The 19,923-nt window shown below is 41.6% G+C and overlaps 2 protein-coding genes across 6 annotated transcripts in view; one reads left to right on the forward strand and one right to left on the reverse strand.

Moving 5' to 3' along the window:
* The window catches only part of RMND5A (required for meiotic nuclear division 5 homolog A), a 34,167-nt gene extending 26,723 nt beyond the window's left edge, over positions 1–7,444 (reverse strand). The window contains exons 1-2 of the mRNA XM_044447336.1: positions 7,171–7,444; positions 3,082–3,224 (exon numbers count right to left, since the gene is read on the reverse strand). Of these exons, the coding sequence (XP_044303271.1) occupies positions 3,082–3,224; positions 7,171–7,312 (285 nt within the window). The 5' untranslated portion in view covers positions 7,313–7,444. The remainder of the gene's footprint in view (positions 1–3,081; positions 3,225–7,170) is intronic.
* A 10,625-nt stretch (positions 7,445–18,069) lies between these two features.
* LOC123031882 (charged multivesicular body protein 3) overlaps positions 18,070–19,923 on the forward strand; it is a 52,506-nt gene continuing 50,652 nt past the window's right edge. The window contains exons 1-2 of one of the 5 annotated variants that reach the window (XR_006416408.1): positions 18,070–18,239; positions 18,837–19,101. Coding sequence is in view for 3 of the 5 variants with exons in the window: in XM_044447334.1 (XP_044303269.1) it covers positions 18,876–19,101 (226 nt within the window). In the remaining 2 variants the exon portion in view is untranslated. The remainder of the gene's footprint in view (positions 18,240–18,836; positions 19,102–19,923) is intronic. The other 4 variants (XM_044447334.1, XR_006416409.1, XM_044447330.1 and 1 more) reach the window with 4 other exon arrangements.

Raw genomic sequence — 19,923 nt, forward strand, 5'->3', positions numbered from 1 at the left:
ATTTGCCATGGATTAAAATGTTTGAATGTAATAAGCAGACACTGGAATAAACTGCCCTAGCAGCCCATTATTCGAGAACTTTGGAGAATAACAAGGGACTGGTAAGTCACTTTTGAAGGTCCAACGTGGCGGTCAAGAGGGCGAACACCACCCTTGGTTGCATAGCCAGAGGCATGGCTTCTAGATTGAGAGAGGTATTACTACCACTCTATATGACTCTGGTGCACCCACAACTGGAGTATTTGTTCAGTTCTGGGCTCCTCATTACAAGGAGGATATAGCCAGGTTAGAGTCAGTGCAGCGTAGGGCCACAAGGTTGATGGCCGGTTTGCAGGGAAAGCCATATGAGGCAAAACTGAGGGAACTGGGCCTTTTCAGCCTGGAGAAGAGGAAACTCAGAGGGGATCTGTTGGTGACATATAGGTATGTGAGGGGGTGTCACACGGAGGTGAGCAAAGGAGGGCAGGATGCGCTCCCCTGCATAGGAGGGCAGGATGCACTCCAACGAAGCCAAGCTCAAGGAACCAAGGTTCACTTTGGATGCCAGGGAGCACTTCCTGACAGTTAGGACCCCAAGGGTATGGAATGGGCTTCCACGGGAGATGGTTGAGGCCCCATCGGTGAGGGTGTTCAAGGATAGGCTAGACATGCACATGGTAGGCATGTCGTGAGCAGAGCTGGCTGGAACCATGGGGTCAAACTAGATGGCCCGGGAGGCCGCATCTGACTGGCTCTGTTTCTATGTTTCTATGTCCAAGTTATTTTCTATTGGGCTTACATTAAAATTAAAAACAGACAGACAATGAAGTCCAAACATAGATTAAGTCAGGCATAAGAGGTCAGTGATACAGTACTGAAAGAATAGTTATATCTACATACATACAGATTCTCTCTCTCCTATACCTGTAGTTGCTTTATTATTACTCTAACATCATCATTATCATAATGCTGTATTGTGTTTAAGATGTTTTCATGAATATGGAAGTGTTTCTTAAGTGTTTTATATGCATAGAAAGGTAAAATATATACAAATACTAAGACAAACATTTGACTTGCTTATGTGATCTGACTTACATACAAATTCAACTCAAGGACATTCTCAGGAACAGAACTGTCCATAATCCAGGGACTACCTGTATTTATGAAAACTGCTTTTGCCTATTACTAAACTGCCTTTCATTCCCTTTTGTTCTGTATGAAATATGTCTTTCATGTACTTCAATATCTCTTTTTTACAATAGACTGACACGACTTTTATTTCTTTTCTGGTAGACAACCAATTATTATGGACCTCAACAGGAGTTTGAGAAGTATGCCCTCAGTGTAGAGAATTTAAGGAATAGTTAGGAAGGTGCAGACGGGAAGGAGATACTTGGAAACTAGCCTTGGGTGTCCCAAGTTCTTCAATCAAACTGTTCAAATCTTTGCCATATGTCTGAACATTTTACAATATTTTATCAGCCATTCCAGCTTATAATAGTTTGCTTGTTTAATAGGTTTTTTTGTCCTTCACATAGGCTACCAGGGTGGCATATAACAAGCATGATAAAACCCCAGTATTGAATACAAAAGCATAGCTAATTAAACAAAGCAGAGCAACAGTGTATAATTCAGCATAAAGGTTCAGCAAATTAGATGAAAGAATAGTACAATAAATTAATACTGGTTAAAACTTCAAACAAAAATTCTCTGCCTGGCACCAGAATTACATTATGCTTGGCAAATGTTGCTTAACCCCATGGATTCTCCAGTATGGAGGTTCACATGAATCAGTTAGTCCTCCATGCTATTTAACATCTAAATGAAACTACTGAGTACAGGCCATCCAGAGTTTGCTGATGACACACATCTCTAATTGTCCTTTTTACTTTGTCAGGTGAGGCCATAACTGTGCTAGATCAGTGCCTGGATGCAACAGTGGCCTGGATAAGGGCTAACAAGGACAAGACTGAAATGCTCTTAGTAGCTGGTTCTTCTGACTGGATTGGGGGTTGCTCTCCCTCTGAAAGAACAAGCTTGTAGTTCAATGGTTCTCCTGGAGCCTTCTTTATCACTTGAGGCTCAGTCAGTCGCAGTGGCACAGGCTGCCTTCTATGCACTTCAGTGGCTGACCCAGTTGTGCCTTTCCCTAAACAGGCCTAACCTGGCTTAGTTATCTATGTTATGGTAACCTTGAAGCTTGAGTATTGTAATGAACTGTCTGTGGGGCTTCCTCTGAAGATAGTTCAGAAGCTGTAGCTTGTGCAAAATCAGAGGCCAAACTGATAACAGGGACCAGAATGTTTGAACATATAACACGTGCACTGGCTGCCTGTATGTTTCTGAGCCCACTTCAAAGTGCTGTCCTAAGAAGCTTTCTGAGAACAGCAATATTGGATGGAGCACCTCTCCAGGCATGATCCTACTCATACACTATGCTCATCATATAAGACTGTCATCCAGGTGCCGCCTCTGAGGAAGGCTCAGAAGGCAGCAGTGAGAGAGGGGGCCTTCCTAGTGGTGGCATCCCAATTATGGAACGACCTTCCTGATGAGGCCAGCCAGGCAACAACACTGATTATCTGTTCAGTGTCAGGTTAAGAACTTCTCTCAGGCACTTTGATGCATATGATGCAGTTTTAATAGTTCTTCAATTCTTATTGTCAATTGTTTAAAATTACATTTAGATATGTGTTTGTCCCTCTGTGCTGTATATTTATAACCTATTTCTACAGTTTTAATTTTTGGAAACTGCACAGAGAATGAAAATGTAAGAAAGGAAATTAAATATAAGCAGTGTTACCTGCAACAAGAGGAGAAATTATAGGGAAGTTTTCTATGCAAGCCCAACTGAAATTAAAGGGGAGGTGTGCAAGCCAACAGTACCTTGTCAGCTGTGGTTTCCAGTGAATAGCACTTGCACTCATATTGGCCCCAGTGTTAATGCTAATTAGATGTAATCATACTTAGAGTAAGCCCACTGAAATTAATGGGTTTTAGTCATGTTCTACAGGTACAGTCTAAGTAAGATTAAGTCTAAAGCCCACCCAAACATTAAAAAACCCAGGCACTTTAACCCAATGAGATTAATGCTATAAATACCTTGTCAATAGCTTTCCCAACACGGGAAACACTACTGTGGATGTCCTTATGATCCGAAGCCAATTTCTGAACGGTATCTTTTATTCGTTTACAACACTGGGTCATAACAAGTGATATTGTCCCCGACAGATCTCCAACTTGATCTAGACGGAAGAGAGGAAAATACAGAGCTAATTGCATTATTAAAAATAACGCTAATTTTCAATATGTGAACTTCTGAAATGAAAAAGACGGACCCTCTTCAGATAGCTTTACTTTCTATCAGCTGTGAAAGAAAGCTATTCCTGCAGGATTGGCTAGCATTTGTAAGATATATTGAAAGCTATATTATGAAAGGTAAACACAAGCTAAAATTTAAATTCCTTTAAAGGTAGTTTAACCAGTTCTGCAAGAAGTGGTAGAAAGGAAAGGTTTGTGTTTTAAAAGTCAATTTCTGAGGTTAACACCTAAAACTGAGCTGTACTTCATATGCCTAAGCACTGTTGCATCAGGGCTTATTCCTGAACAGAGTGTGTATGTATTGCCCTTCACAGGAATTTGTGTTTTCTAATCAATGTGTCCAAAGTCTGAAAAGTCCATTCTGCCCCCATTTGCTCCACCAGCAAGCTAACTCAGTCCAGAGCATCAACCTTCCCTTGCATTCCTAGCCATGAGAGGCTCAGGAGGCAGGCTGATGGGAGTGTCAATTCCTTCCAGAGTCCATTCCTGATAGACTGATGCAACCCAATATGCACACAAATTGTTAATAGACTAAGAATGCAATCCTGTCCACATACTGTTGATGGCTAGATGGGGCCAGTATGATGTATCGGCACACTGGAGAGTAAGGATGGCAGTAGCTGGTGGAAAACCCCAAAATGTGGCATTCCAGGGATTAAGAAAAACTGAAACTGGCTCTTCTAGATCCAAAGCTGCCTGGCCTGAATCATCAGCTATGCTAGCATAAATAATTTTACCTCGCTGCTTTTAAGCACAGAGGCAGAAGAGATGGTGAATGATAAAATACTCCAGCTGACGGTGCACCACAGTCGTATAGAGTGGCAGTAATACCTCTCCCAATCTAGAGACCATGCTTCTGACTATGCATTCAAGGGTGGCATTCGCCCTCTTGACTGCCGCATCACACTGCTGACTCTTGTTTAGCCTGCAGTGAACCAGTACCCCAAGACCCCTTTCACAAGTGCTGCTCTCCAGCCACTTGTCCCCTAACCTGTACTTATGACACCTATTCCTATACCCCAAGTGCAAGACCTTGCATTTATCCACATTGAACACCATCCTGTTATCCCCATCCCTTCCATAGTCTGTCTACATCCTTCTGGATCTGGAGTACCTGCTCCTCACTTGTGGCCACCGCCCCAAATGGAGCTATCAAACTCCATGAAAGAAATGTGGAAACTGTGTGGAAACACGGCAAGTGGGGTCATCCATAATGACAAGCCATGGTGAAGTATGGAAACCTTACAGCAAAAAAAATGTTTCTCCATGTGCTTTCATGGAAACCAAATAAACCAGGCTTCACCATGGATACTGGGTTCACACAGAATGGTAAGCCATGCCTGCATGGTTTCCAGCATGACCTGTCAATTTGTGTAAATGAAACCACTGTGGTGCTTCCTCTTCAAATTAAAAGGTTGCATCACTTCTTGAGCATCACCTCATGTGAAAACCATAAGGTACTATAAGTTTCTGAGCAATAGTGACTTGATAACAAAACTATGTAAGAAAATCAACCATGGGAAACAAAAAAGTGCTAAGCAAGTCAAAGTACTGCATAGTTCAAAACACTGAAGATCATTGCATAACATAAAAACACTCAATATTGACACCAAGATCAGGGTTTGAAAAGAATTAGGAAAGAAAAACACTGCTCCATCAGACCTTTTCTCCATGTGTATCCATTGTGACCTAATCCTCACACATTAATTCAATAGTTATGTACTGCCGCAAACTATTCCAGCCACCATCTTTCACACCCATACTACTACTTCCTACATTTCTATTTTATAGTCTAAAGAAGAAGCAGGAGCATCTGCATCTAAATTTAATGGCATATTGAACAAATAGCTCATGTATCCATTCCTGCTACAAAATTCCACATGACTCATGACAACTGAACTTCACTTAAAATTCCCCCTGGTGACTATTAACATAGACCCCAGATTTCAAGCAGTCATGACAATAGTGTGAGCTTCCACATGGACGTACTTGTTCTTAAGATACATGCCAACATGCATTTCCTGCCAGGCTGTGAGCATGTCAACAGGTGGCCCACATGGGAACCCAATTTATATTGCTCTCTCTAAATGTCATCTGAAACGGTCATATTATGAGAATCGTATTTACCTTCAGATCTAAATGGCTCAGGCTTCTCTTGTCAGTCTTTAGCAATAACCTTTATCTTTAAGTGTTGCTTTAAATACTACATTAAAAGTAAATCTGTATGAAAACACATTTATACAGGAGTAAGTGCCAATAAAGCAATACTTCTGAATAAATTATTCAATCCTTAAGTGCCTCACTGAAATGTTGTACAAAATTACATATATGGACTCAGTCACATCAGCAGAATGTGTGTATGTATGCACCAACTGTAGTTATAGGATAGTTAACAAACCTGTTATTGTGTCTCCATTTGCTGATGCTCTGGGTTGTTTTTTCAGGAATCGCCAATGACTAATCTCATTATTACCCAGGGTGAAATAATAAACATTATTTCCCGATGAGAATAACTTAGTGCCTCTCTCCTTTATTCATAAGCATGTGATAACTAGGTATATTCCAGTGTGCCTCAACTCAAGATGTCCAAACAAAATATTTCTGCAACTCAAAACTGAAACCCTTTTTCTTACAAGGTGAAGGCTCTCCATCATGTTCAAACTAAGGCTCAAGTGAAAATCAAGTTAACTTTATATGTAGCCCTTTGCATTATATGTTAATTAAAAATTCAAAACCTCTATGAACAGATAAACAGAAATAGCTCTTTCACATAAAACAAAGCCATGCCAACAGTTACTTAAATACAGCTCTTAGGAAATCATCTAAAATACAGCAGTAGTTTTGTTTACATCATCTCTTTAAATTTAACTGACTTTGGCCAAAAACAAGCCAAAGAAAAGACAGGTTTGTCTCACTGCCCATGATCCTAATCATGACTGTGTGGAATACTGCTCCAGCCAGCCTCCAAGTTATGTTAACTTTAAGCTTCCAGTTGGTAACATAAATGTCAAAGATACATGAAACAAAAGGACATCTATGACAAAAAAATACTTCTTAAATGTCAGGTATGAGATGCTGACCATTACCCCTCACTCACTTCTCTGAGAGCCCATCCAGAAAAATTACTTGCTGTCTGGAATTTGGCTGTTGATACTAAGACTTGTGAATCATATCCTGACAAGTTACTATTACATGATTTGTCATACCAGTCTTTTCAGAGGTGGAGGGAGAAGGGGAAACAACATCCCCTTTTGCTACTAAATCTGACAATTAAAATATTCCAGACAACTATTCCTTTACATAGCACCAAAAAGACAGACAAAGAAAGCAACAGCCTACAGCTCATTCAACACCCTTTATAACAAACGGTCCCTCTGAAAGTTTGGTAAGGAATCCAACCTAAGGAATATTGCAGCAACACTGACCAATAAAATAATCTGTCTAATTTTCTGCCTGGACAGACAGACAGACACAGACCTGCACTTATATGCAGGACTGCCATCATTTCTGGCCCTGTGCTTTCAAGAGTGCTCTATAACATGGCATTTTATCAGATAATAGATCTTCCCGCACATTACCAACAACATTTTTCAAAGTTTATATCTAACCAATGCAGCTCTAACTCAACCAGCAGATGTCTGGAAACTCAAGCTCGCTACAGGCATATTGGTAAAAGAGCAGGAGGCACTGATCGTGTAGTAAACCTGGGCATGTTGATACGCGGTGTGTCGAAACAACCCATACCGGCGAGGAAAGCTTCATCTCCTGAATTTCTGCCTGTCGATTTCCAGCTAATTGCGCAAGAGCGGACCTACTATAAGAAGCCGAGGCAGTAACCCTCCTGTTGGGGGACAAGCGTGGGGCACATACTTTCGCTCTGGAGGATCTCGTGGCGCAGTCCCGCCACGTACTGGATCAGCTCTTCTAGGCTCCGCTCGCACAGCTGCCCGTAGCCCGAAAACTTCTGCAACACCTTCTCCAGCTCGCGCTCCACCGTCACGCACTGGTCCATCGCGTCTTCCCCCGGCGCCCGCTCGCCGACCGACAAGAGCCTACAGAGAAAAAACAGATAATACTGAGCGGAGAACCCGTGAAAAGGGGAACGAAGGAGAGAGGGCTGCCTGCTTGTTGTTTTTACAGGCAGCGCGTAAGACAAGCGGGGTCCTTTTCGGAGAAAGGTTGGAGATGTGTCACAGGCAGCGCTGAAAACAGCTTCGAGGTCCTGAATGACTAGTATACATATAGAAATCACTCTGACTGACATCGTTGCTTGTATTTAAAACTTGCCGGTTCCTTTAAGGCCTATTGTTCTCTTCCCATGGAAGTAGACAAAGAAATTCGGGATTTCTGTATAACAGTGGAGTGTCGGGATGCCTTCTCACAAACACACCCCCACGAAAACGATGGTGCTTTCGGAGAGTTTTAAAACACCTAAAAATGGCCCCTCGCTGTTTTCTATAAACAGCTGTCACTTTTGCCCAGGGAACAGTAAAAGAGGCGACATAAGAACCCAAAAGAAGAGACACCTATATCGGTCGAACGATCTTAAGTCTAAAGTTTTATGCATTGAAAATGCCGGGTAGCTTTTATTCAGGCAATGCCATAGACACCTAAGAGTGGTCTCTCTTCCCCTTTGGAACGTCCCGTAAGCAGCTGCTCAGCGTAGACGATGCAGCCTCAGCCAAGCTATTTGACGAGGAGAAAGAAGGTTGCTTCTCCGATAGGAAGTCCTTATTTTGAGGGCGAAGAAAGGGGCGGGTTTGTTACGCGATGTCATTAATAACAGATGATAAAAGCGGAAGCGACTAATTGGGGTCTTCCTACAATGACATCAACTTCCGTCGCATGCCAGTTAACTACAGCCCACGTGGTGAGGGCAGCTTTTATTTGACTAAATGTAAAGTAGTTGGGCGGTAGGCTTAAGTTATGATTTTCTGCTTTATTAGCGGTGGTATTTTTTACTTCTTTATACAACCTAAAGCTATCAAGTATGTGTCTCTCTTGAAGATTTTTTTTTATCCTTCTCATTATACTTTCCCCCCATTTTTTCCAATGAGAAACCTTGTGGGTTTGTTTGGGGGGTTTTTTGGGGGGTGCGGAGGGGCATAATTTTGTTATGCCTAGGCCTCATTTCTGCAGAATACGCTGTGTAAATAGTGCCATGGTACTCGAGAGCTGGCCACCACACTAACTTTACAATCTTCATCTTACTAGTGCAGGTGACAGTGATTAAACTCAAGGACAGGAATAAAACAAAAGTTGGACGAATGCTAACTGCTTTTTAAAAAAAATTTCCATTTTTATATTATTCTCACTAAAAATTAAGATACAAATAAAGATATTTATAAGAATAAGGATGCTAATGGATATTTATTATTTATTTAAAACTTCTATACCATCTCATACTTAGACATTTCAGGATGGTTTACAGCATATATATTACACAAATATATAATTTAAATGTCTAATAAGTGCACAGAAAAGCAAAAAAATTCTATCTACAGTTAAACATTAATTAAGATTTGTAAACCTATTGATGTAATTTATCAAACTAATTGCACTTAGGTAAAAGTCACTAGTAATATTTTTGCAAGCTCTGTTTTCTTGAATTTTCATTTGCTTATAATAAGCTTTACATTTTTTATTAAGTTCTTTGGCAGGTCTTCTATTGATAAGTTAATTTCACCATTATTGCACATTCAACTATATCATTTTCCCCATCTGCAGTAGTGGGGCAGTCTTCTGCTTTCCACTTTGATGCAATTATAATTCTTGCTGCTGTTAGCATATATTTGAATAGCTCTAGCATGCTCTTTGGAAGAGTCTCTGGTGTAATATTCAATAGCAGTCTTACTATCCATGGGAAAATTAATTTTAGGAATTATCTGCATTTCCATGTCTTAACTGTTTCCAAAGTTGTCTGATTTTATCCCATGTCCACCGCATATGGTTAAAAGTCCCATCTACTTCTTTACATTTCCAACATATTCTATTTTAATTCCTACCATTTTCTGTATATCTTTTGGGGGTAAAAAACCACTGGAAAAACATACCAATTTTGATGCTTGACTGATTGTAAATGTTATATCCTTTGTCCACAGGACTCCCCATTGATGAAACAGTATTTCTTCTTTAAAATCTTGCATCTTAGTCACCCAAATAGATTGCCTTTTTGATATTTAATTGGCATTTCAAAACTCATCAGGATTCTTATTGTACCTTTTTCCTGTTTGAATGTCTGTTTTCAGTCTTGAAGCCAGTTGCAAACTGCTTTTCTAACCATAGAAGGGATTTACCATATCTATTGTAACATGTTATAGTGGAGTCCTAAGCACACTTACTCAGAAATAAGTCCTGCTAAGTTCAGCATGAATTAGTAGCAAGTACAGCCTTCCTTAACCTGGGCCTGCCCAGATGTATTGAACTGTAACTCCCATAACACCTGGACAGCATACTAGTCATTGTATATGCCAATTGTCCCACCCAGAGATGTTGGTCTTACTTCTATAATCTTCAGCCAGGCTGTGGAAGGTTGGTGTATAGAATTGCAGCGGAATCATGAAATTCTATGCATGACTACTCAAAACTTCCATGGGACTTAACAGCAAAAAACTACTTAAAAGATTGCAGCCTATTTGCATTTTTAAACTATTTACCACTTAGTTGCACAGGCAAGTGTGCCAGTGAGATGGAGTGGTTAGACTGTTGGATTGGGACTTGGAAGACTTTTGACCATGAAACTTACTAGGGGATTTTAAGCAGTCACTGAATCTCAGCCTAACCTATCTCACTGAAAAATGCCTCCAAGCCAGCTTAAAATAAAAATAAAACACTGGAAGGCAGTGATGAAAGAAAAAGGTATTGTACTCTAAATTGCTGCTTTTCAAAGTTTCCATGCTGACATGGAAAAACAACCTTTAAATAAACAAACACTTGTATAACATGCTATTTAATATGAAATTCTGTGGTCTTCAAATGGGTTTTTCCCCCCACTACTCTTAAGAATATGCTTACATATTGATTCAATCAAATACTGCACTGCAATGACAGAAAAAGCTTGGCCCTTGCTGACTTCCAGTTGCTTCAGCTATTCAAAGTCCATTGTGTAAATGTACTACCACTTTCCAGCTTTGATGTATGCTCTCGGTATTCCTAACAAACATTTTGAGTGGCTTTCAGTGACATGTCAAAAGCTAAATCTAAGCTGTATTTATCCAATGTCACTAATATGAATGTTTTGAAATATCTGACTCTGGAAAATTTCAGCATACTTAATTTAAAGATCAGTGATGGAATTCTGCAAACTAGAAAACTTTTAAAAAATTATAAGTTTCAACAGAACAAAGCCAGAAAAGTAAGAGTGCGTGTGTGTGTGTGTGTGTGTGTGTGTGTGTGCATGTGTGCACACACAGATTTAAACTATAACAAAGGGAGATCAACTATCCATATTTGCCAACCAATGTTGTAATAATTGGTTTTTTACTTGTCCAAAGGCATGGAGAAAGGACATTGCCCATGCAGAGATAATTTAAAAAAAAATGTTGTCGTTAGTTGTGAAGTCGTGTCCGACCCATCGTGACCCGATGGACAACATTCCTTCAGGCCTTCCTGTCCTCCACCCCCCCCCCCCCAGAGTCCACTTAAGCTCATGCCGACTGCTTCAGTGACTCCATCTAGCCACCTCATCCTCTGCCGTCCCCTTCTTTTGCAATCTATTGTTCCCAGCATTAGGCTCTTCTCCAGGGAGTCCTTCCTTCTCATTAGGTGGCCAAAGTATTTGAGTTTCATCTTCACTATCTGACCTTCTAAAGAGCAGTCAGAATTGATCTCCCCTAGGACTGACCGTTTTGATCGTCTTGCAGTCCAAGGCACTCACAGGAGTCTTTTCCAGCACCAGAATTCAAAGGCCTCAATTCTTTGGCACTCATCCTTTCTTATGGTCCAACTTTCACAGCCATACATTGCAACTGGGAAAACCATAGCCTTGACTATATGCACTTTTGTCAGCAGGGTGATGTCTCTTTTTTTTAGTATGCTGTCTAGATTTGCCATAGCTTTCCTCCCAAGGAGCAAGCGTCTTTGAGTTTCTTTGCTGCAGTCCCCGTCTGCGGTGATCTTGGAGCCCAGGAAGATAAAATCTGTCACTACCTCTATTTCTTCCCCATCTATCTCCCAGGAAGTGATAGGACTGGATGCCATGATCTTAGTTTTCTTAATGTTGAGTTTCAAGCCAACTTTTGCGCTTTCCTCCTTCACCCGAATCAAGAGGCTCTTTCGTTCCTCTTCACTTTCTGCCATTAGAGTGGTATCATCTGCATATCTGAGGTTGTTGATATTTCTCCCAACAATCTTAATTCCAACTTGTGATTTATCTAGCTCTGCCTTTCTCATGATGTGCTCTGCATATAGGTTAAATAGGCAGGGCGACAGTATACAGCCTTGCCGAACTCCTTTCTCAATTTTGAACCAATCAGTGGTTCTGTGTCCAGTTCTCACTGTTGCTTTTTGACCCACATACAGATTTGTCAAGAAATAAGATGGTCTGGTACTTCCATCTCTTTAAGAACTTGCCACAATTTGTTGTGATCCACACAATCAAAGGCTTTGGCATATTCAATGAAGCAGAAGTAGATGTTTTTCTGGAACTCCCTAGCTTTCTCCATGATCCAGCGTATGTTGGCAATTTGATCTCTAGTTCCGCTGCCTCTTTGAAACCCTGCCTGTACTTCTGGTAGTTCTTGGTCCACATACTGCTGGAGCCTAGCTTGTAGGATTCTGAGCATAAATTTGCTAGCATGTGAAATGAGTGCAATGGTGTGGTAGTTTGAACATTCTTTGGCATTGCCCTTCTATGGAATTGAAATGTAAACTGACCTTTTCCAATCCTGTGGCCACTGTTGAGTTTTCCAAATTTGCTGGCATATTGAGTGTACCACTTTTACTGCATCGTCTTTTAGGATTTTGAATAGCTTAGCTGGAATACTGTCTCCTCCTCTAGCTTTACTGTTGCTAAGACTTCCTAAGGCCCATTTGACTTCACTTTCCAGGGTGTTTGGCTTGAGGTCAGTGACCACCCCATCGTGGTTATCAGGGATGTTAAGCTCTTTCTTGTATAGTTCTTCTGTGTAATCCTGCCACCTCTTCTTGATCTCTTCTGCCTCTATTAGGTCCCTGCCATTTTGGTCCTTTATCATGCCCATCTTTGCATGAAATTTTCCCTTCATATCTCCAATTTTCTTGAAGAGATCTCTGGTCCTCCCTATTCTATTGTTTTCATCTATTCTTTGCACTGTTCATTTAAGAAGGCATTCTGATCTCTTCTAGCTATTCTCTAGAATTCTGCATTCAATTGGGTGTATCTTTCTCTTTCTCCCTTGCCTTTCGCTACCCTTCTTTCCTCAGCTATTTGTAAAGCTTCCTCAGACAGCCATTTTGCATTCTTGCATTTCTTTTTTGTTTGGGATGGTTTTAGCTGCTGCCTCTTGTACAATGTTGCAAAACTCCGTCTATAGTTCTTCAGGCACTCTGTCTATCAGATCTAATTCCTTAAATCTATTTGTAACCTCTACTGTATATTCACCAGGAATGTGATTTAGGTCATACCTGAGTGGTCTGGTGCTTTTCCCTACTTTCTTCAATTTAAGCCTAAATTTTGCAACAAGAAGCTCATGATCGGAGCCACAGTCAGCTCCTGGTCTTGTTTTTACTGATTATATAGAGCTTCTCCATCTTTGGCTGCAGAGCACATATTCCGATTTCTGTGTTGACCATCTGGCGATGTCCATGTGTAGAGTCGTCTCTTGGGTTGTTGGAAAAGAGTGTTTGCTATGACCATCGTATTCTCTTGACAAAATTCTACCAGCCTGTGCCCTGCTTCATTTTGTACTCCAAGGCCAAACTTGCCTGTTATTCTGGTTATCTTTTGGCTTCCTACTTTAGCATTCCAATCTCCCATGATGATAAGGATATCATTTTTGGGTGTTAATTCTAGAAGGTGTTGTAGGCTTTCATAGAACCGGTCAACTTCAGCCTCTTCAGAATCAGTGGTTGGGCATAGACTTGGACTACTGTGATGTTGAATGGTTTGCCTTGGATTTGAACTGAGATCATTCTGTCATTTTGGAGATTGTATTCCATTACTGCTTTTCCTAGTTTTTTACTGACTGTGATGGCTACTCCATTTCTTCTGAGGGATTCTTGCCCGCAGTAGTATACCTGATGGTCATCTGAATTAAATTCACCCATTCCTGTCCATTTTAGTTCACCGATTTCCAAGATGTCAATGTTCAGTCTTGTCATCTCATGTGACCACGTCCAGCTTGCCTTGATTCATGAATCGTATATTCCAGGTTCCTATGGAATATAGATCTTTATAGCATCGGACTCTCTTTTCACCACCAGATACATCCCCAACTGAGTGTCCTTTTAGCTTTGACCCAGTCGCTTTATTCTTTGTGGTGCTACTAGTACTAGCCCTCTGCTCTTCCCCAGTAGCATATTGGACACCTTCCGACCTGAGGGGCTCATCTTCTGGCCTCATATCTTTTTGCTTTTTGGTACTGGCTATGGGGTTTCCATGGTAAAGATACTGGAGTGGGTTGCCATTTCCTTCTCCAGTGGATCACGTTTCGTCAGAGCTCTCTGCTATGACCTGACAGTCTTGGGTGGCCCTGCATGGCATAGCTCATAGCTTCACTGAGCTACACAAGCCCCTTCGCCACAAAAAGGCAGTGATCCATGAAGGGGCAGTGATCCATGAAGGGCATGCATCATTACATCATCAAGAGTGTTCCAGTGTGACATTCACCCATATTATAACTTTCTTCCAATAAAAGGCAACTATCAGACATTGCAAAAACATAGAGTTAAAAGAAGCATGAGCACTAGTATTTTATTATTTTTATTAGATTTGCATCCCACTTTTTTTTCTTATAATGAACTCAAAGTGGCTTACATCATTCTCCTGCTGCTGCTCTCAATCTTATCCCCACAACCACCCTGTGTGGTAGATTGGGCTGAAAAATTTGTGACTGGTCCAAAGTCACCCAGCTGGCTTCATTGCAGAGCCCCACACTCTTAACCACTATATTACTCTGACTCTCAGCATATGCATGTTTTCCTATGCACATTAAAAACAAAACAAGTTCTACACCTCTTAGAGTGTCAGAGCAAAGTTTTTTCTGTCTAAATATGTCTCCTGGGATTTTTTTCTTCCTAAACTTGTGCAGGATTGCTATTTAACTGCATTAATTACTTTACAAACTCAGCCTTAGCTATGACCATCTGTCTATATCCCTTTAGATGTCACTATTTGTTCAGGTTTAATTATTAAATGCATGTCTCTGGGAATAAGAATTTCTAAATGAGTAATGAAATCCAGGCACCATCAAAACTGCCAATATACTTTGTACATATGTTTTCAGTCAGTATTAATTCAGACTTTGTCCAGCTAATTGAATAACCAGGAAATTCATCAAATTATTATTACTACTATTTATTTCATTTGTAGGGAATGCAGGTGGCGCAGTGGTTTAAACCACTGTGCTGCTGGGCTGGTTGATCGAAAGGTCGCCAGTACGAATTTGAACAACGGGGTGAGTTCCCATTGCTCCATCCCAGCTCCTGCCAACCTTGCAGTTCGAAAGCATGCAAATGCAAGTAGATAAAAAGGTACCACTTCAGTGGGCAGGTAACAGCGTTCCGTGCACTTCGGTTTTTAGTCATGCCAGCCACATGACCACGGAGACTGTCTGTGGACAAATGCTGGCTCCCTCGGCTAGGAAACAGAGATGAGCACCGCCCCCTAGAGTCAGGCATGACTGGACTTAATGTCAAGGGGAAACCTTTACCTTTTTTACCTTTTTATTTCATTTGTATATCAACCCTTAGCCAAATCTCTCCGGGTGGTTTATCCATAGAGCAAGACATAAAACAAAATGCAATAAAAATATAATAAAATCAGAAAAACGTTAAAAGGTTTAAAACAACTAAAACAAACAACAAAGAATGACACCTGGGATGGGTAATCCTCAAGCCCCTGGTATCCAAGGGAGTTTTTAAAGGCCTCAGCATAAAGGGCCATCTTAACCTGGCACTGAAAATATCACAGGTATGATGCCATGCAGGCTGCAGTGGGGAGGTTGTTCCATAGAAGGGGCCACCACAGAAAAAAACCCTCCACCTTGTTGCTACCCTCCGAGTCTTTCCCGGAGTTGGTACTCAGAGAAAGGCCCCAGAGGCTGAGCATTGTGTCCAAGTAGATCACGGCTGGGAAAGGCACTCTGACAGGTATTGCAGTTCCAAATCATGTAAGGCTTTACAGGTTAAAATCAGTACCTTGAAGCATAAAGGAAGCCAGTGCAAATGGGCCAGGACCAGTCTCATGTGTTCAGACCTACAGGTCCATTATTAATCTGGCTGCCACAAGCTATACAAGTTGCAGCTTCTAAACCATCTTCAGGGGCAGCCCCATGCAGAATGCATTGCAGTAATCCAATTTAGAGATTACCAGAGTGTAGATTACTGAAATTAGGCTAGCCCACCAGTAAAGGAGCATAGCAAGAGCCAATGTGGTGTGGCAGTTGAGTGCAGGACTAGGACTCAGGCAATCTGGGTTCTAATCCTTGTTCAGCCATGGAGCTCACTGGGTGACTTTAGGCCAGTCACCAACTCTCAGCCCATCCTACCTCACAGGGTTGTTGTTGTGAATTTAAGATTGATGGTGGAGGAGAATCAAGTAAATCACCTTGAGTTCCTTGAAAGGAAAAAAAAGGCAGGATATAAAAAAAAAGCTGGCAGAAGACACTTCAAGTCACTCAGGCTACCTGAACCTCAAGTGGCAAAAATGGATTAAGGAAAACCCCCATGCTATGAACCTGCTCCTTCAGGGGGACTATAACCCCATCCAGAACATTTGAACACTCTTCATCTGGTCAAAGGAACCACCCACTAACAGCATCTCAGTCTTGTCTGGATTAATCAACTGTATCAAAGCTGCAATAGACATCTAGAGTTACAAAATAAACAGTAAGAGATCATTGGTCTAAATCAGTGGTTTTCAACCTTTTTACAGCTGGGAACTGGCAAAAACAGGAATTTTGGTGGGGGACCACTGTATATAAAAAGCATCATTTACATACTGTAGTATTTTGTGTATTAGTTTTTAAATAATACCAAAAATTATAATTCTCTAAAATAACCAGAAACCAAGCAGTAAAAATGCTAATAAAAGAATAAAATATTGAAATTAAATGTAATCAAATACAACTGAAATTTTTAGAGAGCAGTATTTAATTTAAATAAGGCTAATGTGAAATCTGCTGTTGCTTCTTTTCAAGAATACTGCAGTGTAGTTTCCCAGAGATGAAGTGCTGCGCTGACATCCATTCTGTTTCTTTGTTTGGTTTTTATCAGAGTCAGAGAGGAAAAAAACTTTTCACACAAACACGTAATAGAAAATACAAGTAACAGTTTAATAGCTCTGTAACTTAGGGACAGATATTCTTTTTCCAGTGATATCCAAAATTGTGACAATGATTGCATTTTATGTTTGGACACCAGGGTGACATCAGAGCTCTTTCCCACCCCCTGCTAGGATCAGCGCAGTTCCCCTGGTGACGGCAGCAATGCTGAGCAAGCTGAAGGAGCGGGCTGAGCGCTAGTTGCTGCCTTTATATGAAGCTCTGAAGGGTCTGGCCACCCCCCTGCAACTCCTGCGCGACACTTGGTGGCTCTCGGAATGGCCCTGCCCCTTGTACAGAGTCGTGCACGCTGTTTCCCACCTCCCGCTCCCACCCTCTCAGCGCGCTGTCTAAGCGGCCCCAAGCTGCCTGGCTGTGGTCTTGCCCTGCCTAATGAGGTGAGCGCCGTGGCCATCTTCGGGCATTGCTAGTAATTGTTTTCTTAATTTCCCCCAAACATGAAGGAGTTTCACTACCCACATTGCACAAGTCAGAATAAAAAATTTAAAACTTTAAAAGAAATACACACCCTATCCTCATCTTCAGCAAATGACATAACATTATAAGGTTTCTGTTGCTGTCTAAGAGGATATGCCAGAATCTTACTGGGACAGTCACCATCTCTCATAAGCAGGTTGAAGCAAACATTATTTTAGCATCAAATAAAAAAATGTTCAAAAACATCATTTTAAGAATTAGAAATTTTAATCGGTTTTAACACTCACAGTCGCTTTCTGTTTTTGATTATTTTGTTAGTATTATGTTTTTGTTGTTTATGATTGCTATTTGTTGTTATCATTGTTATAATTTTTGTAAGCCGTCCTGGAACATTCTTTTCCTGTAGGGCGGGATATAAATATTTTAAATAACTAAATAGCGTTATCTTCCGGAAAATACCGGAGATAACTCCTCCTAGGTCGACACTGCAGATTTCCTTGTGAAGCTCCAGTCGTAAATACAACAGCTAAGACATACTACCCCAATTAATTTAGTGGGATTTACTTCCAAGGAAATTAGGTTTCAGGTCGAGGCTGCAAGGCTTGTGAGCAAATGCTGAGCGTGGTGCAGGTTTCTTCCCCTCTCTCTGCACCTCGGACTATCGTCCGTCACTGGAAAGCGCGGGCGGAGAGCCGGCGGCCTGTCCCTCGTTATTGCCGGGGCACCTGACAGCCAGGAACCGTCCGAACTAGCGGCCGGCGGCCGTGGAATGTAAACAGCCCGCTCTAGGGAAGCGACGCCCACACTCCCGGGGGAGGGAGCGCCAACCGGAGGTCCCGCCTCCCTCCTGGCCTCCACTTCCCCCTCCCTTCGCTGCTGTCCGCGACTGTAGACGTCACTTGTTATGTCTCCTCCGGTTTGGGCTCCGCGCTGCCGCGTGAAGGCGGCGACTACGGCGACGGCAAGACTCGCAGAAGTCCGGCCGCATCATCTCCAGCGGTGGTTCCCGCAAGTGTAGGGCCGCCGCCAGCCCTAGAAGGGGTAAAAAGCGGGGCGCCTGAGCCTGCTAAATCTGGCCGTCCTTTTCCTTGGCGCCGCCCCCCCTCCCGCCTCCGGTCAAACAGCCTTTCTAGTCCCACTTACAGCTTTCCTCCCTTCCTTTCCCCTTCCTTCCGTGCACGCTTCCCTTCCCCTGCTTTTCGATGAAATCATCTTCTGATCGGGAATTCCCAAAACAAACTCGCCCCTTCCAAGCAGCATCACACCAACCTCCCCCACCCTGTCCCTTCCAGAGCTTTCTCATGTGGTGCTCGCCCCTTATTGGCTCCAATCCCTTTCTTTTGTGGGCTGCACATTATCAGCTTCTGAAGTATGTATTTTTTTCTATTTTTTCCTTCCTGTTGTCACTGTCAACTAATCTGTTAGTATGAACTGAGGGGTGTTTCCTTGGTTCCCAAGCCAATATTCCCTCCCATGTCCTCTTGACAGAGGCTGTTCTGACTTACCATCCTGCATGATTTTGAATTCTCTATAAGACAGAGAAACGAAGGAGGCCCTCACTTGTAGCATCCAAGCCTGATATTATGAATGCCCAGTTCCTCTTCTCCATCTGGACATTTCTCTCTATCTGTTTTGTAGGATTGATTGACTCTGCTGAGAGTCAGAAAGAGAGGAAAGATGTGGCTGAAGCTGTTCTTCTTGCTGCTTTATTTTTTGGTCCTGTTTATTTTGGCCAGGTTTTTTGAGGCCATTGTGTGGTATGAAACAGGCTTCTTTGCCACTCAGTTGGTGGATCCTGTGGCACTGAGCTTCAGAAAGCTGAAAACCATTTTGGAGTGCAGGGGACTTGGGTATTCAGGGCTTCTAGAAAAGAAGGATGTCCGGGAGCTGGTTGAGAAATCAGGTAAGAAAAATATGCATGTACAGGTGTTACGGCATTCCACATTCCTGCTTCTCCCTTTTCCTATTGGTTTTTCCTTTCTTTAATATCTACAATGGTGCTGTCATGGCAGGACTTCAGGGTAGAGGTCCAGACCATCACCAGGAGAATGAGCAGGAAGAACCCCAAATGCAGTAGCATAGGTTTGACACATTTTGAAATAAATGTGGCCATCTCAGATGCAAGGCAGCAGTAGACTGGCAAGGGACTGGTAGCATAGAAGTGAGAGTAATTTTGTCAACGTTTAGATGACAGGTATCAGGAAACTTGTCCTAACATGATCTGAAATACACCAAAAATATATATAAATTGAAATGTGACATGTGCTACTAGTTTTATTGACAACAGTTGTGACAAATCTTTACTATTACTGACAAACGTGTATTTGTTAGACTAAGTACTACTAACAGCCTGACTCTGTATGTTTACTGCAAGCAAATGTACATGGTTGCAATTTTACAGTGCAATCCTAAGCAAGTTTGCTCAGAAGTTCTGTTCAACCCAATGAGGTTTATATTCCCTAGTAAGTGTGCTTTAAAGTGTAGCTTTAATGCAGTGCAAATTATTTATTTATTTATTTATTTATTTATTTATTTATTAAAGCATTTCTATGCCGCCCCTTGCCAAGGCCTCGGGGCGGCTTACAACATCAAATACAAAATACATTAAAACAATAACAATTAAAATATATACAGTAAAATAAAATAAGCCGCCCTGGCCGAATAAAATTCAATAATATTAACATTGAAAATGCTGTCTAAATATTAAAGATGACAAAGAATTGAA

Source organism: Varanus komodoensis, unplaced genomic scaffold, assembly GCF_004798865.1.
Source record: "Varanus komodoensis strain SLA01 unplaced genomic scaffold, ASM479886v1 scaffold51, whole genome shotgun sequence".
Classification (NCBI taxonomy): domain Eukaryota; kingdom Metazoa; phylum Chordata; class Lepidosauria; order Squamata; family Varanidae; genus Varanus; species Varanus komodoensis.